This window comes from Acromyrmex echinatior, chromosome 1 (assembly GCF_024713525.1).
Source record: "Acromyrmex echinatior isolate Ae372 chromosome 1, ASM2471352v2, whole genome shotgun sequence".
NCBI lineage: Eukaryota > Metazoa > Arthropoda > Insecta > Hymenoptera > Formicidae > Acromyrmex > Acromyrmex echinatior.
In genome coordinates, this window is record NC_141852.1 from 719,855 (window position 1) to 746,652 (window position 26,798).

The 26,798-nt window shown below is 30.6% G+C and overlaps 1 protein-coding gene across 6 annotated transcripts in view; it reads left to right on the top strand.

Annotated features, from left to right (window-relative positions):
• LOC105149228 (serine/threonine-protein kinase SIK3) overlaps positions 1–26,798 on the top strand; it is a 230,805-nt gene that overhangs the window by 45,453 nt on the left and 158,554 nt on the right. For all 6 annotated transcript variants that reach the window (XR_015546730.1, XM_087411407.1, XM_087411385.1 and 3 more), the window contains 2 exons: positions 12,356–12,479; positions 25,804–25,924. Coding sequence is in view for 5 of the 6 variants with exons in the window: in XM_087411407.1 (XP_087267533.1) it covers positions 12,356–12,479; positions 25,804–25,924 (245 nt within the window). In the remaining variant the exon portion in view is untranslated. The remainder of the gene's footprint in view (positions 1–12,355; positions 12,480–25,803; positions 25,925–26,798) is intronic.

Genomic DNA, 26,798 nt, shown 5'->3' on the forward strand with positions numbered 1-26,798 from the left:
ACAATTAATGTATAATTGTAAATTTATTTTTTATTATGAAAAGTAAATGTAACTTTAAGTACTACTTCATTACAATTAATAGATATTAATTATTATTATTATCTATTAATATTATAATTACATCAGATTTAAAATTTTACAATCTCAGAAACAAATAGAAACTGGAAAAGTGTATATTTTGCATCCATCTTTGATTATGGTTTGTTTCTGCAAGTTAACACCTATAAAAATGAAGAAATTAATATTCTTATAATTTAATATATTTATGCAAATAAATTTATTTATATTAGTTTAAATAATTTTTGTAAAATATATGGAAGAAGATACGTGCAATATATAACATTTTAAGGAAACATATATTTGAATAAAGTGACTTATAAAGCTTAGAGTTAGGTAACAAAAAAACAAGCACATTGAACAATTTTTTCATTGGAATTATCCATAAACTTTATCAAGCGCAACGAAGAAACAAGAATAATAAAAGCTTTTAGTCATAAAATTATACATTTTCTGCGAGTAGATTGCAATTTAAAACGTCTAATTGTAAAGTATAAAATAAACGTACTCTAGTGTAAAGTTTTACCATGTAATTTTGTGGAAAGTTCTGGCACGAATGAATGAAGTTAATTAGCTCAAAAAGTCGAATAAATTTATTAATGATAGATTTCTAAAATGTATTCTTCGATATTTTTTAAAAATAAGTCTTCTAAATTCTTTATGTATGTAATACAATTATCATTCGATATACAGCTACCAAATAAATTTTCGTCTGTGGAATTATATGCTCTAAAAAAATTATAGTATCGTTTAAGTCTGTATAGTCTTTGGCATAATTTATACATATGGCGCATGAGTGTTTCTTTAAACATTTTCGGATGACGTAACTACAAATGTAAAATGAAATGCGTCTTGTTCGTTGATATCCATTTCACGAAAATCATCATTTAAATTAGTAGATTCATCTTCGTTTACGTCGTCTTCAGTATAAGTTTTGTTGTGCGCAGCAAAATTTACTTACTGATAACATTTCATCGTTGTCTCTCTCGTAATTTCCCGTTTTAGGTGCACAGAAATTTATAGAGAAAATTTTCTTAAAAGAATAATGACACTGAATCGGCGTGGGATTAAACGCATTACTATTCTGATACATATATCTGATTTTACCAAAAAAATTCTCTGCAGAATCTTGGTTGAAACGACGCATAAATAAATATTTAATTTCAGGAGCAGTAATGCGCAAGTAATCCTACATCTTTAGAAGAGAATTTATATTTTGGCACCAATATTTAAATACTTTATTAATTTTATTAGAAATATCTACTTCTTTTCTTGTAAATACAGTTAAATGATTGAGATATTCTTTTATTTCCAAAAGAAATTCAATTTGATAATCCTCATCAGTGAAAGCTTGTTTATATTTTACAGCATGAATAAGTGTTGATGAATTATATCGAATAAATCATTCATTTTTCGAATAAAGTTCTACTAGATAGTAACAAGAGCATTATCTGAAATAAAACAAGATAGTATTTAGACTTGCAGCTACTGTGAGGCACTTAAAACTTGTGTTGCATAGCGAACTTTCATCTTAAAATTATTAGGAGCGACATGACAATCTGTAAGTTTAGGTGCTAATCTAATTTCGTAATTTTTATAAAATTGTTCGACAAACATCCACAAGATAAATGCACCATTACAATTAATGTTATTCTTGTAAAAATTATTTCGGACAGCTTTTATAGCATGCGGTGGATCAATAAGATGCGCAGTCTGTTGTTCCTGAACTAAAGAATGCAGAATCGACGGTAATCTCCAAGCTTTTGCTGTTGCATAAAATTTCCACCCATAGTTATAAATGTAATTATTTTAAATTGAACTTCATGTAATTTTTCTATAGTTTTAATTATGATAAGTTTTAGTTTGTTAGCAGGAAAAGTAGACTTAAGAAAAAAATATGACAGAGGCAATTTCCAATTATTACACAGTCCTTTCAACATTAATACAGCAACATTACATGCAGGAGATCTTAATTTTTCCTCCCCCAAATCTTCAAAACCTATAACCTTATCTCGACTTACATCGTATTGTAAATTCGGTTTTAACGAGGTTTCATCCATGCATAATATACAATTTATCTAGAGAATTTGAATTGATTAGTTTTGTTTTTAAAAATTTTAAAATAAAATCATTTAATCCCGGACGAATATAGAAATTTTCAATCATACGTTGAATGGTTCTTGGATTTGGCACAGGAAATTGTTATCTCAAAAGATTATAGGTTTTGTATCCACTAAAATATAAATTTAAACAAAATTTTTTTAATTCATCTGAGTATTTCCTATTCTTTGGAAACTTATGATTAAACTGTACTTGTGTCTTAACAAATGTTGCAATGGCTGATGGCAACTGATCGGTTATACTATAATATTCTTCTATAGAGAGAGAGAGAAAGAGAGAGAGAGAGAAAGAGAAAGAGAGAGAGAGAGGGAGAGGGAGAGGGAGGGAGAGAGAGAGAGAGGGAGAGGGAGAGAGAGGGAGAGAGAGAGAGAACACTTTTTTTTAATATTATCTTTCTGTCTCTACAATTGTTCTTTTATTTTATATAATTTCTTCTGTAAAGAATGTATTTTATTTTTTATGGCATATGACATACCGCGAGATTCAGGCATTGACATGAAAGCAATATATACGACTTTGCATGATCACTTGAGCGTAAACGGAAACTTTGCAGTCGTTGGATCCCACACAATTTGACCGAAGCTCAAAAACAGGCTCATATTAAATGGGACAAAGAAATGCTCAAGAAATTCAACCGAGGTCGGTCAAATTTGGTCTACAACATCGTTATTGGGGACGAAACATGGATCTATTCGTATGAGCCCGAAAGTAAACAACAATCCACTGTTTGAGTATTTCAAAATGAATTGAAACCAACAAAAATTGTTCGTTCACGCAGTGCTGCCAAACAAATGATTGCTTGTTTCTTCAGTTATACGGTTGTGGCAACCGTGGCTTTAGAGGATCGGAGGATTGTAAATACTGATTGGTATATAACAATTTGTTTGCCAGAAGTCATAAATGAATTGCGTAGAACAAACCGAAATCGTCGCATCATCCTTCACCATGACAACGCCAGCTGTCACACAGCACGTCAAACCGTTTTTTATACAGTAAAAATGTCGAATTGATGACTCATTGTCCGTATTCACCTGATTTATCACCTAATGACTTCTTTTTGTTTCCAAACATTAAAAAGAAGATGCATGGTGAGCGATTTGAGTCGCCTGAAGCAGCTGTTGAAACATTTCGTACACTGATTTCTGAGGTTACAGCCTCAGAGTGGAAAAAATGCTTCGAAAATTGGTTCAAGCGTATGCAAAAATGTATCGATCTTAAAGGTGAATATTTCGAAAAACAATAAAGCCATTTACCGAATTTTACATGTTTTTTTAAATATTATTTGCAGAAACTTTTCTAGCAGTCTACGTATATAGGCATTCTGAGCCTCTACATGGATACTTTTTTTATTGTGCCTACATATACAAATTCTAAAGTTCGGCCAATCTAATCACATTTAATTTCGAATATTTTTAGTAATTCTCCATCTCTAGGTGACTTCACTTATGACATGTGTTTTATTTTTGATGGACTTTTGTTTAGAGAACTTCTTTACCATCATTACATCTTTACCATCATCCTTTCTTGATCACTGTGAATCACAGATTGCTTTTTCTGTCTTCTGTCCAAGAGAAAGCGAATAGGAATCTCTTCGCTTTTCTGAAAGCTGTAATCGATAACAAAAAAATATCAAAGTTCTTTTGGCATTGTGGGTCTTCAGGATTTGTTTGATCTCTAAATTTTCTCTATTAAATAGTTTCTCTATTAAATTGATAAGACTGTCACATAATGCCAAAAAGTTAGATGGTTTTGTGATAAATTGATAGAGTACCCGTCAATGAGTGATATGTGAAGTCCTTTTGCTAATCTAACGCGATTACCAGATATCTGGACCGAGAAAGTTGGCTGCTCGTGAAGTCCACCTAACTCGTAGGATCAGGATGCCATTGCACTTTCAAACACGCATACGCAGTCAAATAGCATGAGAATGATCACTAGGTCAAGGAGAGAATTTTTATACGAATTTGTGTATTTACAATTAATAATAATAACAATAATAACAATAACAATAATATTAATAAGTCTTATTGGTGCAAGATATTGTCTCAAAAACTTTTTGTCCCGCAACTTCTTAGTCTCATTATTTGACTATCCTTATATTGTTTGTCTATAATCTAAATAAACAATTATTAAATTGTATTTAACGTATCTAAAATACATGTCTTCGTTTTACATGTGTAAGAAAAATATGATCACATAATTTCATTATATCAAGTTGACTATAAATATTCCCAAAGATTTATTATTCACTTATGTCACCTTGTATGAAATGCATTGGCTTTCAATATTTCATCCTATATTTAAGAGTGCTGCTTAACTCTGAGTTTCATTCTGATGTAATTACTTTTACATACGTGAACGTAATACACATTCACATACATTACGTTCTCAGCTTGTATTCTTATATCCATTGCATCGTACTACCAATCAATTTCAAATCTCGTTTTCCTATATCGCAATTAAGTATTTTAATTCCTTACCTCCTGATATCCATTCTTTCTCATCTCTGCCCTCTTTTAAATCTGTTGTTCCTCATTTCATTTTTTTTTACATTACATCATTCATTCTTTTATATAGTTTTTATTGCATTGTATTCACAATTGTATTATTTTATACTATGTTTCTATGTATATTAAGATCAGGATTGCCAAGCGCCAAAAATTGATTTTTGTGTGTCAAACTATGATCTCAAGGCACCATTTTGACGGAAAATCGCCATACCTGATAACCTTAACTAAAATTCATGTTCTGTCTCATATTTAACTTTTGAGTTCAGGTTTATAAGCATTATTGCTGTGTAAAGGCTTCGCCTTTTGCGGTGTACTCATATTTCACTCATGTCAATATTGTATATAATTTCTCAATTGTAACTGCATTTTAAGAAAGTTATTATTACATTTAATAATAAGTCAAGTTGTTGAAAGGCGACCATCCCGAAGGATAGTTTTGACTGAGATTTCGGGAGAATTCCTGCTCGGCAACGGCAAAAACAAAAAACAGTCCTACAGCATTTTGCTGGTAAATTCTTTTTTTTCATAACTCTATTTGCATCTTTTATTAACTACTATAATACTCGCGAACACAGCATAACTTTGTCACGTTTCCAATATTGCAAATTCGCGAAAGTTTTTACAGGCTTATTTTATTTTCTTTTAATCAGACGGAATCGTCAGCTCAGCTACGAAATGGGCAGAAGAAGAGTCATTAGCTGAAAAAGATCAAAGGATGAAAGAGTGAAAAAAATCACATGAATTAAGAAGTAAAAGAAGTAACAATTGATATATTTAGTGAAATGTTCTTATTTCTCTCAACCGTAGCTTCTTCTCATTCAAACGCGCTTGTTAGAGTAAGTAGGAACATATTGAAGCATGTTGGAGTATGCGACGCGAACAAACCTCTTGTTACATGCAGTGTGGTATAAACTTATGACTCGTGCACAGCAAAGTTATAAACGTTGAACACTCTGTGCATTAATCGGAAGAATTGGAATGCTATCAGAAAATGTGAGTTCACAATGTCGTTACATTATTGTCGCAAGTTGATATAAGAAAATTAGCTTAATACTAGCAGGTCGTAATTAGAAAGTGCTTGCGTTAAGATTCGGATGCAATATAACGTGGACAAGTATCAACACAATAAGAATTTTGTTTCGATTACCTGAACATCTTTTCAACTTAACAATTTGACAATGAACTCGGATAAACAATTACATGACACGGTATGACTTAGTTGTGGCGAGCGCCCTATCGCAACTGAATTTACGATAAATACTTACTGGTATTCGAGAGACTGGTATGTAGATCGCAAAACGACGGAAAACGCGACGGAGCGGCTAAATCTCTGCTCTAATGTAATGCGCGAACTACTTGCTACCGATATTTCCCAGATCGGCAGCTTTAAAAATTTGAGATACTCATCTTATTGATAATGTTTCTTTTCGATTCTCTCAATAAGCCTCGATATTCTGATAGTTTGTCTTCGGTTCATAATACGAATGTCTTTCGAATTTTCCGCAGGTTCAGAGGGCGAGTGCACTTATAAGTGTGCGCTATTTAATTTTTAAAGTTTAAAGCATTTCTCTAAATTGATTTTTTGAAAATTTCAGAATATCGAAGACTGTACTGTTAATTTTTGTAATTTTTTTGTCTCATCGACGTTAAGAAGAAGATCACAAAGGAGCTATTATTGATGAAGAAACTCCAGGTTGCTCAAGAGAACGGAGGAATGCAGGTCGTATCGTTCTTTTTTTTTGTCACGTCTAGTGCTCTTTTATTGTTGCACTTTTGAAGGAACATTACAAAACGGCAATTGACGAATATTCTAAAAGAGAGAGACGGGGGGGGGGGAGAGGGAGATGGAGAAAACGAGAGAGGGGGAAAGGGAGGGAGTTAGCGAGGGAAGGAGGGAACTAACGTGTCTTTAAATAAGCATATGAACGTATCTATGAAGAATCATTGAGAAACATATTCATAACAATGGGTAATCTAAATTGTAAAAGGAAACATAAATTCAAAATAAAGTTCTAAAAAAGCTGACGGTACCTTAAGCCATCAAGTGTACAGAAAATCAACATACACAGATAGATACCTACATATCGAGTTGCATCACCACTCAGTACAAAAACAGTCAGCAATCAACTTGTACATAGAGCTTTCACCATCTCTGACAAAGAACATTTACAGACAGAATTACCTAAAACTTGCACGAAAAACGGACACGACGAAAAAAACATAATCAAAATAATCAATAAACATGCAAACAAGACAACGGTCTCTAACACATAATCAGACGAAGGATCCTATCCATTTCCCATATATCAAAGGAATAACAGATCGAATTGGCAGGATATGAAACAAACATAATATCCGAACTATCTTCAAACCATCTAAAAAGATGGGACAAATCTTAAAAAATCCTAAAAATCAAAGACCTAAACTCAGCTCCGCAGGAGTATACAAAATATCTTGTTTTTGCTGGCAAGTATACATTGGAGAAACCGGGAGAATAGTCAATCTATGGATAAAAGAACACCAACGTGATGTTAGGTTAAAACACGTCACGTAATCGGCATTATCAGAATACATCATTAAAACAGAACATCAAATACTGTTTGACAAAACGACCACGATAGCCAACATTACATTATACTTTCCAAGAAAGTATAGAGAAGTCATAGAGATACAAAAACATCCTAACAATCTAAATAGAGATGGCTGCAACATAAATAAAATATGGAAGACCATTCTCCCGATTATTCAAGACCGACCAATTTCCTCCACCTTTCCTCTCTCCCGCCACAATTATTTTCTCCCCCCTCCCTCACCACTCTAACAAGCGACTAATATAAAAAGGAATGGCCCGGAGCAACAGCTCATTATCAAGCTGCTCCTAGCCCTGATGAAGTAGACTGCAAGGTTCATGAAATGTTGGCATTTCAAGAATGGATTTGGACACAGAGAAAATCCACGAAACGCATAATCTTTATATAGAAAGTACTCGTGGAAGCTTTAAGATCATTTTCAAACTAAAGTGTTGGAATTACGAGAGTAAGTATCTTTTTGTAGTCTACTCATCAGCGCTCCTCGTGGGTCCTAACTTTTCAGGCGAAACTGTTTCCTAGCTTGTTGCAAGATACAACAGTTGGTATTTCAGTTAGTTTGGTCAGGTAGCTGCTGATTGAAGTTAGCATGAATAATTGTTTCTAAAACGCTTCTTGAGTCTGCAAAAATAGTGATATCGAAGTAGTCGTCCTCAGAGACGATGTGCAGAACTTGAAGGATGGCCCAAGTCTCCGCAGAAAAAATAAATGTTTCAGGCGGCATTCTATGCGTGATTCTAACATTGATTTCCGGGAACGACTTGAAAGTATAAAATTGAATTAATGGGACGAAAGAGGGGAAGACGATCATTAGAAGAAGTAAAGAGAGGTTTACACCTTCTTGCTTCTATATCACCGGTGATTGGGTTATCTCACATACTGCCGATTACGAGATGCGCAATTACTTGATTTTCTTGATTTTCTATCTCTCGCATACGATAATACTGCACGGGCGTGAAATCAATGGGAAGATCCCGATTGATCATATCTCGATTGGACACCAATTATAGCGGCCTAGTCTAAGGGCTTTCTAGTTTCATGCTATGAGTAGCTTGTGTCCAATTGAATCATGTTTAATCGACTATGTTTAATCGGGCCAATACTCAATGTAGTTCGTGCACTGTCATGACACGTCCATTTTTGCTGGTAGCGCGAACCGAATATGTCAATGACACATAAATCGTATGTGTGCAAGTTCTACTTAATCGGTAAAATAGCCGACTTTAGGATTTTCTTAATCGTCTGTTTTACCGATTAAACGCAATAATTTTTGCAACAATTTTTTCTTTCTTTATAGATTAAAAAATTCTTTTCTAGAACTAAAATATACACATTGGTCTTACACATCTATGAGTTGGAGTTTATATCGAGAATGGAAAAAAATTTTGAAATTGAAAAAGATCTTTACCATTTTTCAATCCAATGGCGTCACTGTTAAAAATGTAACCATGAGTTTCCTTTACATGTAAATGAAGCTCGTGATTATGAACAAAATTAAAATTAATGAATGATTTAACTAAAAATTAAGTTACAGTAGTTATTTAAATGAACGTGTACATGAAAAATACATTAAATTTTATGTACACAAATATATACTTTTTAATTATAAATACATTAAATTTAATGTAATGTCATGAAATTAAATTCAAATTGTGTAACTTAAAAGTTAATAAGATTTAAGAATATTTCTAATAGTGTAGAGCATATCAACGTCGTGATAATATTTGAGCAGATTTTCAAAATGCATTTTATCCGAAATTTATAATTTTCAGAAAATGAGAAAAAAGCTACAGGGAAATTACGCGCCTTACAGAAAATAACAATTTGCCAATTAAAATGCAAAATGTTAAACAAAATTACCAAATTATTTTTCATAATATTAAACAAATGCATTTTGTTTATCTCTAGTTAAAGGACATAATGCACTTCGAATGTCTAGACTTTCTTCAGTACATAAATTGATTGTGAAAAAATGCTTTCAGAACATCGTAGAGTAGCATAAAAAAAAGTCTTTTAACATTAAAAAAATGAAATTTTCGACAAAGTGCATTTTGGAAGTCAGTTCCTCATTTGCTTGATATAAAAACTCTGCAATTTATTGTATTTACGAACAGTATAAAAGTATTAATAGACTCAAAATTAACAAAATACGAGACAGTTCAATGAGAGAACAACGCAGGTGCGTAATAAATTTAATAAATTATAAAATTGATACATTTTTACAATTTTGAATACAAACTCATTAGACATCATTAGACATCATTAGACAAAGGATGATTGTTAAGTCTGTATTTGCTGAGGACTCCAAAGTGAATTGAAACACTGATTATATAACTGATGGAATAAAGAAGTAATGCATCTGTATTTTATTATTTTGCGTACCGCTCTCACTCGCTCTTTGTGATTCACATTTTGTTTGAATTTGGAGAGTCCGTAAGAAGATTACAGTTTCAAATAGTCTAAATACAAAATTTTGTTTTTTCGAAATTTTGTATTTAGAATTTAAAATGTATCAGGGTGAACTTCCGAAAACGTCCAACGCCCGATTATCATTAAGTCATACACCACCTAAATATATTATCATTACATCGCTCGCTGTAATAGGGCGTGAAGCAACTTCCATCTCCCCTTCGACTCTCACCATCGACTCCCCTTCCCTCTCCCCCCTGCTCAGGGGCGCACGACTCTCATCTTCAACTCTCATTCCCCCTCCCTCCTTCTTGCAAAGAGGCGCACGACTCTCACCTTCGACTCTCCCCTCTCCCCTGCAAAGGGGCGTACGATTCTCACTCCTGACTCTCACCCTTCTTTCCCCCTGCTTCAGGTCCTATTACACGCCCTATTATAGCGAGCGATGTAACGGTAATGTATTTAGGTGGTGTATGACTTTACTTAAACATTTTTGACATTAAACCTTTTTGTCGGTGAAAATCCATTTAAGGGCATTCATTTAATGTCATTTGGAGTATTTCTATCAAATTTCATGATAATCGGGCGTTGGACGTTTTCGGAAGTCCATATCATATTCATGTATCGATTTCATAATTTGTTAAATTTATTGTGCGTTGCGATCTGCGTTATATTTTCATTGGCCTGTTTCATATTTTGTATTGTGACAAATTATAGTTCATGGACTATTAGTTACATGAACGAACAACGTCAAGTTCTTAAAATTAGATTTAAACATTCGTTGCTACAAAATTGTTATACAAAAATTTATGCGTATATATGCATGCGATATTGATGTAGTCATTTTTTAATTATTCATGATTCATTTTCGTAAACGTAATTTTGACGTTATAATTTATTTTTCTGTTTGGAAAATTATTTACTTTTACCTTGAAATTTAATTTTGGAAACTCACTTTTAGAAAGAATTATTTCATTAGAATATGGATGAAGAATCTCATAATACTGTGCCTTTTATTTTATCTTGTATGATTTTTATTTGCGAAAAATCTTCGAGATGTCTGATCTATTTGACGACGGTGCTGCATATTGCTCGTAACTGAGCGGCAAAATGAATTCTCCAAAATTTCTATATACAATGTATTATCTAGGAAAGAAAAAGATGATCTTATGCACTTTAGGAAATTTTAAAAATTGTAAATATAAAATTTAATATTCATAATTACAATTGACCTGTTAAACTCGAATATTTATAATACATTTTATTTCTTTTTAGTGTTTTTATAATAATTATCTTTAAAATTTGTAGTAAGTATTTTAAGGTAGAGCGAAGCTATTTTATCCATTTCTCACAATAATGTTTATGTTTCTGAATAACATATACTCAATTTATAGGTCATAATTGTGCTCTCAAGAAGCAATCATGATTGATAAGGATTGTAGATTGTACAAGCACGTTACTGCAAAAAGATATTGTTTGTTGTCATAAATTTCATATTACTTTAAGGTTGAAAATGACGGAATAGCTCCGCTGTACCGTAGCATAATTCAGAATTAAATTTTTGTTAATAAATCTGTAGAAATGTTATATGTATTTTGCATTACATTTCATATTTCTTTTCTAATTATTTTTAATAATTATTTTTAGAATCCTTAGTATTACAGGATATTCAGTGTTCAATTTGTTAATAATTAAATAAATTAGTAAAAGTATTATATATATATATATGTATATATATATATATATATACATTTTATATTACTTTTTATTTCTTTTCTAATGTTTTTAATAATTATTTTTAAAATTCATTAGCATTTTATCATAATTCAGTGATTAATAAATTCTTCTGTTAATAAATTAATAAAAATATTATATGTATTGCATTATTTTTCATATTTCTTTTCTTCCATTTTTAAAAATTTTCTATAGAATCTATGGTATTGCAGCATATTTCACATTTATTAATAAATTTGTGAAGATATATTATAAATTAATAAAAATATTACATGTTTTGCATTACTTTTTATCATTATATTTTTTCCATCTTTTTTAATAATTATCTTCAGAATTTTTAATATTTTGGTATTAAACATATTATTTATACTAAAATTTATTTTAGCACATTTTAGTCATTTTTATGTTTTGTTTTGATGATTTCATAAATGCTTTTAACGATTCCATCTATTTATTTCTATCATAGTAGACATGATCAGCTTTAGGCTCCCGATAGGTATGTTTTCATGAGTTTATAGATAGCCTTAACTTTATAGTCTTTCATAATCAATAGAACCACAACATAGTAAATTACAAAGTTTTTAAATCAAACACTTAAATGGATAATCTTATTGCTCTTGTATTATTTACTCTTGTATTGGCGTAAAACATTGATTATGTCAAAAGATCTGTTTTTTATAGTTGAACTAATGTTCACTCTGTATTTAAAGTAACATAAGTGTATGTTTTGACAAAGTGAGAGTTTCAATATAAAATCTCTTATTAATATGTTATCATGAAATACAATATCTCCTTTGAAGAGATGAGTCGGGAGCCTAGAAGTTGGCGTGTCTTTACATCTTTTTATATTATAATAAAAGAGAACATTATTAATGTATCTTATACTTGCATTATTATAACTGCAATATATATAAAATGCAATACATACTATTTCAGAGTCTTGGCGTTGTCTTATATGTATTAGTTTGCGGTGCTCTACCATTTGATGGACCTACAATGCAGTTGTTACGATCTGTGGTTGTCTCAGGGAAATTCAGAATACCATTTTTTATGTCTGCAGGTAAACAAGCTAATCTAACAAGCAATACTTTATACTTACTATTAATTAGTAACTTTCAAGGGAATGTTACACACAATTAAGTTTGCACCGCTTTTAAGCAGGGAATAGAAGTAAATAATTACTGTAACTGTCGTTATTTAGTTATTTAATTACCTTGTTGTAATAACAACAATTTGATAATGATGTTGCGAATTTTTTATGAATGTAACACCAGTGTTGGAATAGTCAATAGTTACTTATAACAAATTAAAAAAAGTCATTCGTTACTGAAAACAAAACTCGCAATTTATAACTTGTTACTTTTTAGTATAACTTGTAATGAGTAATTTTACGGCATTACTGATTACTTATCTTTTTTTTCCAATAAATAACGCATAATGATAACAATTTATTTTTTAAGGTAATTTTCCTAACCTCAGCTAAGTTAGTTATTGTTACAGTCATAAAAAATTGTAAAATTATTATCAAATTGTTATTGTAAAAGTAATGGAAGAAAAGTAACTTTTCTATTCCTTGCTTTTAACTTTTTTGAAATCTACATAAACAATAAATTGTTTATGTCGTATATCTAATTGTGTTTTATCCAATAGGTATTAATATTTAAAATTTTGATTTTTTTAATTTTAAACACTAGTGTATGGCAGTGATATAAGCAGTGTTTCCACTTTGAGGGAAAACTTCCTTTTTTGAAAAGTTTTCCTGTTGGAATTTTTATAAGGAATAAAAGAGAAAAGAGAAAAAATGAGAGAAAATACCTAAAAATAGAAAAAAATAAAAATAAAAATTGTCCTTTTTTTTTAAAGAAAGCGCGAATGTTTTGATTAAGTTAGTAGTTAATTTTATGATCTTGTGCTATCAATGTGATACCTATCAATATAAGTACAGGCACTTATGAATGTGTTTAAATATTATGCATCGCCTAAAAATCTATAGCTCACAACTTATACATATACTTTAGATTTTCAGTACTGTGTAGATTTGTAGTGTATGTCAGAATACCTATAAAACAGAGTGTCTCGTAATTATTGACACAGCACTCGTGTGCAGGTAAAGGCGGACTGAAGATAGACTGAGTCGAAAAGTCATGTACTATTTTGCAATTTTAATACCCAGCAAACGAGAATGGATTAAAATGGATTGAAATTTTTTTCTATCCGAATGCGCATTTAAAAAAAAAATAGCGAATACTTTTTTTTGAATTTAATTGGATTCAATTGGATTCAATTAGATTTCATTGGATGCAATTAGATTGAAAACTGCATTTCCTATTCACAAAATTTTGAATTGAATAGTATTCACAATGCACAGAAAAAGCTAATATTATTTTTAGTATATAAAAAAAAAGGGAGCATGAAACCACAGCACTGGATGTTGTTTGTGAAATTTAATAATTCATTACATCAATAAAAAATCTTTAGACGTTTCGACCACAATCTAGCTATCTTCAGTAAAATCACAAATATTAGTAAAACGCAGAATTTATATATACATATATCTGACATTAAATTCAGCCATCGTATAATATAAATATGTATAAATGTGTTCTTTCATCTTGTGAAGTTGTATCGTACAACATTGTTGCAGCGCCAATTATCATATTACAAGTTATGTAGAACAAGAATTTCCAGATTCTAATTTAAAAATTAAACTATCATTAATATCTTCTAGTCAATTTTATGAGGATTGAATCGTTATCTGTTTTACAGACAAAATGATGAATCTTAAGCACTTTCCTCACGCAGATGAAAATTCGTCGTGATATTGTGTATTATTATTTGTCATATCGTATATATTACCGCTATTTATATATATGTAAAAAGTTTAAATTGTTCTAGCATTATTTATTAAGTTTGAGAGAAATCTTTCTTTAGAAAAGGCAGAAAAACATCAGGCAAACCTTCAGTGTTACTTTGCTTATTAATACTACTTATTTGGCTTTTTATGTATATCATTTCAGAAATTCTTCTTTTAAATAATGATTGTTCTATATCTTATAAACCACTCCACAATGGTCCTCTTTACGTATACGATCTTGTATATAAAGATCGTGTATGTAAAGAGGAGTGATTTATAAGATAAATTGTCTAGATTGTGAGTCTTCTTATGTCGGCCAAACAAAAAGGAAATTGAAAACTCGAATCAAAGAATATAAGATTGACATAAGAAGATCCACCTCTGAGATGTCAGTGGTTTCACGTCAAGTGAATGAGATGCACGAATTGGATTGGGATAATATTAGAATTTTAAATACAGAACAATCATTATTATATATATAGATTATTATAGTTATAATTATTTTTAGATTGAAAGGCATAGAGCATATGCAACCATGCAATTCCTATAAATGAATAAAAGTGCATTCAGGATTGAAAAGCATTCATTTTAACATTCGTGAATCAATATTTCTGAAAATCTGAATCCATTTCAATTCATTTCAATCCATTCTCGTTTGCTGGGTTAACGAGATATTAAAAATCATCGAATAAGCCCATCGCTATGTAAATGCGCGACGAGATGCCGCCCAGCGTTGTAGGCCTAGTATCTGAAAAAGGATTAAAATAGATTAAAAATTTTTAATTTATTTTAATTTATTTGAATCCAAATTCTTGATTCATGTATAGAAAAGAATTGAACGTGGTAAAATTGAATCATTTTTTATTCATATACGGGAATAGAATATAATTCTTTTTTATGGATTCAAATAGATTCGTTTTTTTATGGATTCAGATGAATTTCAATTGTCAATCAGATATAAAATTAATTAATTTTATATGCTAAAATAAGTATTATAAACTACATGGTACATCATATTCTAAAATGCACACATGACAAAATTATAATTAAAAAAACCATTTTCATCTAAATTAGCAAATTAATTTTTATGCTCTCAAACGGTCACCCATCTTGAAGCTGTATCTCGTGTTTGATCTCTAATCATAATCTTACAGGAACTGCTATTTCGATGATCCATGTACCTCGAATGTTAAGGGATGTACAACTGTGCACATATAGTTAAATCGTATTTCTTTTATGAATGCTCTGAATATGATAGATTTCCTAACCTGAACAGTCTTCAACTTAAGATTAATATTTCGCTTCACGAGATAAAGTGATATTTTTTCCTGCCAGATTCTTTCGTTTTCTACAATGTGTAATGAATGCGTATAATTTCATCAATATTAGAGCTGAGAATTCATCACTAGGGTTTACTTTCAAAAACATGAAATTATCTTTATTGAAATAAAAAAAACTTTGTTTCAATCTTGTGTTACGAATTAAAATGGATTCATGACTTTAAAAATGTTTTTTCGATTGAAAAGAATAAGACTCACTTTCTTTTAATCTCGTATTATGGACAAAAATGGATTTGAAGCTCTCAAACCTGCATTGGATTGAAAGAATAAGAATTACGTAATTTTACTCCTATGTTATGGATTAAAATAAATTTCATGGCTTATTTTTTCTGTAAAACTTTTTCGATTGAAAGACATACAAATCCTATAGATTCAATTCTACGTCATAAATTAAAGTGGCATATTTTTTTCATAAAACTTTTTCGATTGAAAGGAATAGGAATTCCGTAATTTTAATCCCATGTCATGAATTAAAATGGACTCAATATTGTTTATTCGAATTGGATTGAAAAGATTAAAAAAATCAACAATTTGGATTCAGCAATTATCAAACGAATCTATTTCAATTTATTTCAATCCTTTTCCAGATATTGGGGATTACTAGAGGAGCGCGAGGAATTGTATTACATGGCTACATAGCAGTGTGGCGTGTCCCTGCAATAATTATGGCGTGTTCTTTTCTATCAAAATGAAAAAATTTTCAAGAATGGAAAATAACTCCTTACTTTAACTCGTTATGTAATAAAGCAGAAGTGAGCTTTTTTTTTAATGATCAGCAGTAACGGGTAATGGTGACTCATCTGGAAAAGGATTAAGATGGGTAGAAATGAATTTGTGTAATCATTGCCGAATTTAATTTTTTAATTTTTTGAATGCATTTTAATTCAGTTAAAGTTTAAGAATTCTTTGAATCCATTTTTAATCCACGTAGGATTGAAATTCTTATTCTTTCAATCGAAAAAAGTCTTGTGAGTCACGCAATTCATTTTAATCCATGAATTTAAATGACGTAATTGCTATTCTTTTAATCCAAAAAAAATTCGAGAGCCTCAAATCCATTTTTGTCCATAATACGGAATTGAAAGAAAGTGAGTCTTATTCTTTTCTATAAAAAAAATTCTTGGGTCTTAAATACATTTTTATTTGTGACACAGGATTGAAGCGAAGTTATTTCGGCAATGTACAAAGATAATTTGAGAAATAAATCCTAGTATCAATTTTTGCTAGTAGCAAGTTTAACTAAACATCTAGTTAATTATATAATATTTACATGTTCAGTTAAACTGCACAAATTCTATCAGAATTTATTCGTCAAAATATAACATTATTTTTGTGCTTGGAATACGAATAACTTGGTTTATTTTTGCTCAGTATTACTGATTTCGCGTAATATAAAATATTGCATAACAATTGTGTAAAATTAATTAGATAATTATTCAATTTAATAGCTCAGCTCTAATATTGCTAGGGAGTCGAAATCTAATTTTTATGTTTTCGAAACGTTAAATCCGAATTTGTTAGGATTGATAAAATGTGCATGCCACAGCACGGATTTACGCAGAGAGATTTTCTATGCGTGAGTAATTTTTCATGAGATGCCAAATTTTTCGTGTTGTGCAGCAGTTCCGAGAAACGGAATAGCTTATGCACAATCGTGGAGGTGCTGGTCCACTGGAATGTTGTTGTGTCTGAGAGGAAGAAGAAATTTCTTCATGGGGTTTATGAAGATCCTGGAATCAGTGTGCGTCGTTTGGCACACACTAACGTATCGCGAAGAATGATGCATGATACTTTGCAGGAGAATAGTTTGCATCTTTATCATTATCAGCATGTATAAAAGCAATTGCCAGGAAACATACAACAACGCATTTTAATTTGCAAATTAGGCATTAGCCTATAATAAATTAGATTGTTACGATTGATGTTACGATTTGTCCTTTCATTCAATTTTATTAAATTAAAACCTCGTATCCTGCCTCTTTGTCTTTTAGGAGATCGCATGTGATCCAATTTCAAATTATAGGGATTAAGTTCCTTGACTCGAAATTTGAATCGACGTTTACATTGTTTGTTGGTCATAACATCTTGTTGGGACGTCAACTCTTATTCCGGAGTAACAAAAAGTGTGTTCGGCTCGCAATATTCACTTTCTGTGTGTATAGCCACGAGACAGAGTCTATCTAAATGTCCTTCTATATCTTCTTCTTTCTAATCCTTATCTCTTTTATCTCGATTCCAAAATTATTCTTCAAGGATTTAAACATAACACACTACATTATTAACATTGTTTTGATATCTTTTTTCTTATAAAAAGCGTGTTATTAACTTCTTTATTTGTAAAAATAATAGAAGGAAATCTTCTATTAGAAGAAAAAGGACTGATCTGAATTTATGACCGTCACTGTACCTATATAAGTATTCTTTAAAATGAATTTATTTCATTTATAAATATGATTGCGCGCCGTTACTATCTGACTTTCAACATAATCAATCTGAAATATTAATATTCTAAAATTTAATTAGAATATCTTAAAATTTGTAATGTACTTATTGCAAATATAAATATTGGGTCATTTAAAAAGTATTCGCGGTTTTTTCATTCAAAAATTGAACAAAAAACCGCGGATACTTTTTAAATGACCTAATATTACCTCGGCCGGGGATCGAACCCAGTTCTCCAGCATTCCGTGCAAACGTCCTCATCGTTAAGACTATCGTTATTTTAACATCTAACTTTGTTCGTCAAGTGGCATTTCTTATATTTAAATGATGTACACATAAAACGGTCTTGTTTTCCCAATCTTATTATAAATTACTTTAAATGAAAAAACAGTAATAATAAGAATTATTGAATAAATTTAACATTTTATTTTAAAGTAAATTTATACAAAATACTAAAAAAATATAGTTTTCTACTGCATTTTTTATATAGAAAACGTTTTTTTTGTTTATGAAAAACAAATGATAGTTAAATATAAATTATATAGAAAAAATTATTGGTGGAAAAGATATTTTGTTAATTCAAAATTATATATAGAATATATTCGTTGCAAAATTTTCGACTATCTGATATGAAAGTTAAACTTTTTTTTATCGAGTTACATAAAAGAGAATTCTGATTTTGATTACTCATAACTCCGTTAAAAATTATCGTATCGCAATTAAAAAATCAGATTTTTAAAGCTGAAGCTTGGCTTTATCAAATGATGTAATTGCTAATTTTTAAAATGTAGAATATATATAAATTCGAGCTAAAAATGTGTGACATTATCCTTATAATTACGAGGGCAAATCAATAAGTACCGTGTTTGAAGACAGGCGAAGACATTGCTGATGCAAGTTACCATCGTGTACTACCATCTTTCAAACAACGTCATACAAAATTTCAAAGTGATTCATGCGATAGTTTGAACAGTTTGTAATGAGCGTGTTCGGTATTTTTCGATACAATGGAAAAAGTGTAATATCGGCAAATAAACGGCATTCAACTTCGTTTTTATTTCTTTACATGTTTTTCCATCCAAAAATAAAAAGTGAATCACAGATCGATATTGTAATCGTCTATCGGTATTGTGGGTATTTATTGATTTGCCCTCGTATTGCGCAATGGTTAAAAGAAAACTAATTTTAGTTCAAATGTATATGTAAAGTTCTTTAGTGCTTAAATAATTCAATCTGAATTACTACATATATATACTATATATACACATACATATATACTTACCATATATACCTATCATTATATTTGTAGTTATTCAAACTGCGCCCCCCCCCTCCCGAATTGATTTTTCGAACTTATAAATGCAATTAAACTACTGTAGTAATATTATGAAATATTATTAAATTTAAGCAATTTTGATAATTGCACCAATTCAGCGCATAGTTCGAATGACTATAAATATGATATAATAATATATATATATAATGTACATATATAATAAAGGGTGTTTTTTTAAGCCCGATAGATTTTTTTAAGCCCGATAGAACTTAAAATTGTAAAAACTAACACAAAAATTAAATTATAATCAAAAAATTTTTTTTAGTCGAAAGATCAATGCATTAATATTTGAAAATGATTTCGGCATATGGCCACCGCGGTTGTTTAATTTAATTTTTTGTTTTATTTTTTACAATTTCAAGTTCTATCGGGCTTAAAAAACACCCTTTATATACAGAGTGTTCGAGAGCGAGAGCGCTGGCGAGAAAAATTTAAGTAACACGGCGTTTAGTTGTATTTCGCTTCAATCCAATAATATTCTTTGCGAATCAAATGCGGCGGTTTTCTGATGGCGGAGCGTCTCCTTGGCGGTGCACTGATAGCGAAGCATTGACTCAAAACGGCGGAAAACTAAGAGAGGTATTGCTTCTCGGTTTTGCCTTTTATGTTTTTTTGAGAACAAGGCTTCCCTTTGCATTCGCCTATGAGATTTTTGCAAATTGAAAAATTTAAGGTGATCCTCTGTTTCGGGTGGCGATTGGCGATTTCGAGCGCAACGGCATGGCACGCTATTGCCATGCGCGCCCGTTAAATCTGGATTCTTGATTGGGATGAACGCATATTACGCGTTTTGCATCATACGATTGCGCGTGCGCTGCGACCGATCCGAGTTGATTCGCCATTATAGTGGTTGAGATCTGCGTACGTGCGACGTACGGCTTAGCTTATTGTTTTTCGACTTTATCGACGAGGTGATAGCCGAGTTTATGTTTTGGAAATCTCTAAGGACACTTGGGATCCTTCTAGAAGCTTTCGATCCGCATGTCGCACGAACGCCAAATATGGAAAATATGTACATGTTGGCTGTATCTCGAACACAGAGTCTCATTTTAATCGATCATCTCAAATAATTGTTCAAATCTTTTGAACAATGCATTTTACGGAAAAATTTTAAACAAAAGACTTCGAGGGGGACATATGATGATAACATTGATTTGATCTTGAATGGCATCGTCAAGGTCAGGGGAAGGTCACTTTGAATTTTTTAAATAGAATCCCTCATTTTTCATTACACATTCTTATACTTCGAGAGCTTTCTAAAAAACTATAACTAAATATTCTTTCATTAAGTATCTTTCGAATTAAAAGGCTTTAAAGTTACAATATTGTTGGCATTAGCATTGGTACCAAGATGTCCGACTGACGGCTAAAATCTTTTGAATATTGTTCAGGGTCATGACTTTGACAACATTTGTCAAGGTCAAAGCGATTGGAGGCTGTTCCTAATATTTTCATTTCTTCAAATTTTACAGTGAACACGAAAATAATAATTTAAAATAATGAGGTAACATGTGCGGCTCGATTAATCCCAAAAAGTCATATGAAAGTCGTAATATTCTTTGTGTCAAAATAATAGCTCGTAAACTAAAGGTAAAGTCGTTGATCGCGGTGATCCATTAATTTAAAATAAGGCCAATTGATAATCCAACCACCTAAGGCAAGATCGTATCTGATTCAGCCACTTAAGGCAAGATCGTATCTGACCCAGCTATCTAAGATAAGATCATATCTGACCCAGCCACTTAAGGCAAGATCGTATTTGATCTAAGCCATCTAAGATGAGACCAGGAAATGACTCAACTAGTCACGGCAATATCTGGGCACGATCCAGCCAATCAAGGCAAGACCGGGGATGCCTCAGCCGATAAAGGCAATGTCTGGATACTTTCCAGTCAATGAAGGTAAGATCTATGCTTGTGTTTAATCACTTTAAATGTTCGAAAATCTGGCCTCTCACTTGTATGCACAGGTCCAATCAATGCTAAAAATCGTCCACAACTTTTCGGAGGACGACTGCATTAATATTTCTGCATGCTTCTCTGATATGGTTTTTCATATTCTGTATAATCGTAGGTTCCTTGGAATAAACTTGATTTTGATATAACTCCAAAGATAAAAATCTAGAGGCGTTAAGTGCGATCTTGCAGGCCATTCTTGAATCCCATACCAATCCATCTATTAAGGAACCTTTCCAAATTTAAATATTCTTTAACTGCTCGAGATCTATGAGCCGGTGCTCTGTCTTGTTGAATCCATATTCGATTGCGCACATTATTGCCGACATGTCTCAAAAGATTAACCAGGTCATTTCTGAGAAATGTTAAGTAATTGGCCGCAGTGAGATTTTCTTCAAAGAAATATGGATCAACAATAACATTTCCCAAAATGCCTGCCCAGACGTTAATAGACCACTGCCTCTGAAACTCGGCTTTTTTGCCAATGTGGATTAACGGCTGAATAATAATGGCAGTTGTGTTTATTAATACCACCTTTGTTACCGAATGTGACTTTGTCTGAAAAAAGAATTTCAGAAAAAATCTAGGATTTTCTTGGATTCTTGATCTTGAGCCCAATTATAAAAACGTAAACTGCGTTGGAAATCCTCCTCTTCTAATTACTGAGTTAGATGGATAGTATAGTGTGGAACTTGTAAGCCTTGAGCACACGATTGGCTGTTTAGATGTCTTGTTTCTTTTCTATTTGTCGCGTTGATATCTGAGGATTTAGAAAAACGGTACTCAGAACAGTTAGAGACGTGGCTTCATTAGGGCCAGATTTTCGACGTATTTGTTGAGTGCCCTGTCCTTTCACATAGTCTTTTAATTACCGTTCTATTAGGATGACGTCTACGGAAACGTCCGGAAATGTTTCGACATAAATCCTTTCAGCTATCCTATAATTATTCCTGGCCTCATCTAAAATTCTGATCATATCGATTTATTTCGAGTAATCCATAATTATAGGACAATAGAAAAACTTGTGAAAATACTGAAAGTATTAAATTCGCCACGAGTCTCCGCCTGCGACTGGATTAGCAACAATGCAGCAAGTGACACTAGCAAGTGAATGACAACTATGATTATTAAAGAAATTTATTAATGGGATTTCACACATGTGCTTCTTTGTGGCGTCAAGCCTCGACGAACGAAAGATAATGAAATGCATGTGTTCCGTGAGATCCCGAATTCCTCTTAGTCATGCATCGCGCATGTGATAGACAGTTCTAGGAAGACGAGGTGAAGATGGAGAGATAGCAAGACACTAGACTGTGGCAGCTGCATCTCCAGTTAGCCAGCGATAGGAACATGCTTTTTGATACTCTGAAGCAAGACGATTTTCGGCTGGACATATGATGCAATTTTGATTCGAAGTGCACGTGTGCTTCTTTGTGATCCTGACGCATTGTGACCTTCATATAATCCTTTAGAGTCAATCGGGGGGGGGGGGGGAGAGGAGGGGAGGACTCCATATGTTACTTCATCATTTACAATTATTATTTTCATTTTTATGGTAAAAATTGAAATAATGAAAATACGAGGAACAACCTCCAATCGTCTTGATCTTGACAGATGTTGTCAAGGTGACGGCCCTCAACAATATTCAAAAAGTTTTAGCCGTCGGTCGAACACCTGTACAAATGCTAATGCTAACAATATTGTAACTTTTCAGTCTTTTAACTCGAAAAATACTTAATAAAAGAATATTTAGTTATAATGTTTTGGGAAGTTCTCGAGTATGCTATAAGAATATGTAATGAAAAATGGGGGATTCTATTCAAAAATTCAAAGTGATCTTGTCTTGACCTTGACGACGCTACTCAAGAGCAATCCAATGTTATCATTTTATGTCCCCCGAGGTTTCAAAACTTTTGTCTGAAATATTTTTCCCTAAAGTGCATTGTTCAAGAGATATTTAATCAATGATCAATCGATTAAAATGGGACACCCTGTATAGTAATTCAGAGTAAATTATTTAAGCACTAAAGATCTAGCTTTAACCGTTATGGCCATTACTTCTATTTCTTATTATTGAATTTTCAAATGTACGGTCCAATAAGATTCTACTGTTCTTATTGTTTATATTGCGTTGCTTGAAAGAAAAACGTTTTCATACACTGATTATTGCGATGAATATTACTAAGGCCTCGCTAGTATAAAGGCAAGAACGCTTGTACGGAATACATAAGATCCAGGTTCTCTCGGCCAAGGAAACATTTTTTGCAATATAAATTTACAGTTTTTCAGCATATTAACATTTTTCTAATAGGATGCCTGAGCATCAAATTATTAAAATTACTTGTCAATTCGTGATATTATTACAGTAGTTTAAGGAGATTTGATGAAATATAAGACAAGTCTATATAATATACATGTAATACAAAAGTTAATAATATCAATAATATCTAGAAAAAATTTCATTGATTTTTATCATTTTGATGATATTTAATTATAAATTTATAGAATTTTACATTACAAGTTGAAAATATAATCTTATTCTGTAATTATTCTCTTTTAAATTGAGAAACTTGCGTATAAGATAGCAATTTAAAAATCATTATAATTATAAAAACACTTAAGTTTTGTTCTCGTACAGTTTCAATTATACTGACCATATAATTTACAAGAAATTTATATTCTTTAATGAAAAAAGCTAGAATATATGTTAAATGGATGATGCGTACATCAGCATCTTACAACTTTTATTTTGTCATTTTGAAAATATTTAGTGACATAAAATTAACAATAATTATGGCATAAGATATTGTTACTAATATTTTTATTCCATTATTTTAATTGTTTTACATATTATTATGAATAAACTGTCTATTGACTAGAAAGTAATGCGAGAACCTCCTTAATTGCGCTTATAAACCCGAAAAACCAATTCGGCGCGCAGTTTGAATGAAAAAACAAATAGTGTATATACATGTAAATATATAGTATATGTAGTAATTCAGATTGAATTATTTAAGCATTAAAGATTTAGCTTTGACCATTATGGCCATTACTTCTATTTCTTATTGTTGAATTTTCAAATGTATGGTCCAGTAAGATTCTTATTGTTCTTATTGTGTACATATTCTATTTTTGAAAAAAAAAAAGGCAATTATATCATTGGTGAACAATGTTTCAGAATCTGTTTTTTTTTGCAATACGATTTTTAATGAAGTTATGAGCAATCAAAGGCAGAATGCTCCTTTTTCCTTAACTCGCGAATAACTCAAGAACAAAAATTGTAGGAACATTTTTAAAAAACGATTTTGTAAGGAAAATTTCAAGTTTTTATGATGAATAGTCGTAAATTTTTTTGGCACATGATAAACCTACAAAATAAGAATAGAAATTTCCTTTCACTTTCAGCTCGTTTTCTATATGTAAAATTACCAAATTCACATGAACCTAAAAAGTACAATAACCTTTTGAAAGTAGAGATTTCAAGCTTTAAAACCTTTTTTCTAAATTTAAATTTTGCTCATTTTTGACGAAGATATTATATAATTTTGAACTAACAAAATATCATAGAACTTTTCCTTCAATCCTGTATGTAAGGAATTTAAATAAAGATAGTGATCATTAGATAGATACTAAATAATTATTATGAAAGTAAATTTTTAATTTGAAAAATTTGAATACGTTAAAATCAATATGTTTTTAATTTTAACTGATTAAAATTAAAAATTAACTGATTTAAAATTAACTAAGTTAAATTAAAAGTTAAATGCTTATTAACTTTTTAACTTTATTTCTTAACTTTTAATTTATTAGTCATTACCAAACCTTGGTCTTTTAAAGAATTTATATTGAGACTGTGTAAATATTGATGGAAATTAAAATTTTCTTAGCATCTATATGTAATATTTTTCCTTTTATTTCAACCATTGATTAACAGTGGCATGATTTAGATGTATTAGTTTATAAAAAGCATTTTTCATGATTCTTTCACCGTGCATTAATTTTATTGACTGAGAAATTTTGGTATCTGACAGTCATGAAGAAAGAATCACAGGACTTATGAATTCTGTGCAATTGGAGAAACCATGATTGTCGTGATTGATTTTTGAGAATTAGCTCTTCACACGAAGCTATTATAATGTAGAAGAGAAGAAATCATTGTATAATCAATAAGAATTTAATTTTGAATTCAGCAGTGATAAAACAGAATGAAAACGCGAGCTCTTTTATAACATGTTATATTAAATTACAATACATGATAGGAGATCGAAATGTTTATATATTTGTTATATTGTACTAAATAATTATTTTATAAAGATTGTTTGTCACATTGAGAACTAGTGGAGGCTTTCATGCTCCTTTTATTAAATTGTTTATTTCATGGTTTAAAGAGTATATGTAAATTAGATTCAAAATAATATATGCAAACTTGTATAATATAAATAACATTTTTATTTTAGATTGCGAAAAATTGATTAGACACATGTTGGTGGTAGAACCAGAGCGACGTTTAAGTATTTCTCAAATCTTAGCGCATTCATGGATGAGTGAAGATGGCGTAATAGAATTAGAACCTGGAGGGTATGTAATATGATATGAATTATATATTTTAATAATATAAACAATAATTTTCAAAATAAAAGCAATAATTTGAACATAATTACGTTAAAAATTTGGTCAACTATTGAATTTTATGATTGAAGAGTTGTCTCACGACTATATAATTATTATATTTAATATATTATGCTAATACATAACCTTTCATTTAGTATTAGTGATAAATGATTGCATAAACGATTATTTATTTAAAAATTGTTTAATTATATAAGCAAGATTAATAATACAATACAATAATACAATACAATTAAATTTATTTTTAAATAATTTATTATGATTTTATTATTATTATATTTTTATTTTATGAACAGAATCTTTAAAATATCTTTATTATTATCTATCATATAATTCAGTGAACTGCATAACATTTACTTATTTAATCGTATTTATTAATTTAATCATATTTATAAATATTTCTATGAACGGTAACGATAAATGATAAAATAACTGATTTGTTTATTAACAATAATCGTGTATGTTTATAATTTTTTATATTTATTTAAATTTTTTGATCATATGAAAGCTTCAAATATGGTCTAAATTTGTTAATAGGAGCCACGAAGATAATTTATTTATTGAATTATTCAGTTACTTAGATACGAATATTCAAATTATCTAAAAGGTTCAGATCTCATATTTGAAAAATTAAATCTACCTAGCAATGAGTCTTCGCGAATCTTATGTAAAAATGAATTCTAGTCGAATTGGCTGAAATTTTACTATAATGTACTTCATGATATTCTTATTAAAAGTCCTCATAGGCAGGAGGTCCAAAAATGAACAGTTTTCGAGATATTGGAAATCAAATGTTGGAATTTAGCCATTTTTCCAATATTTG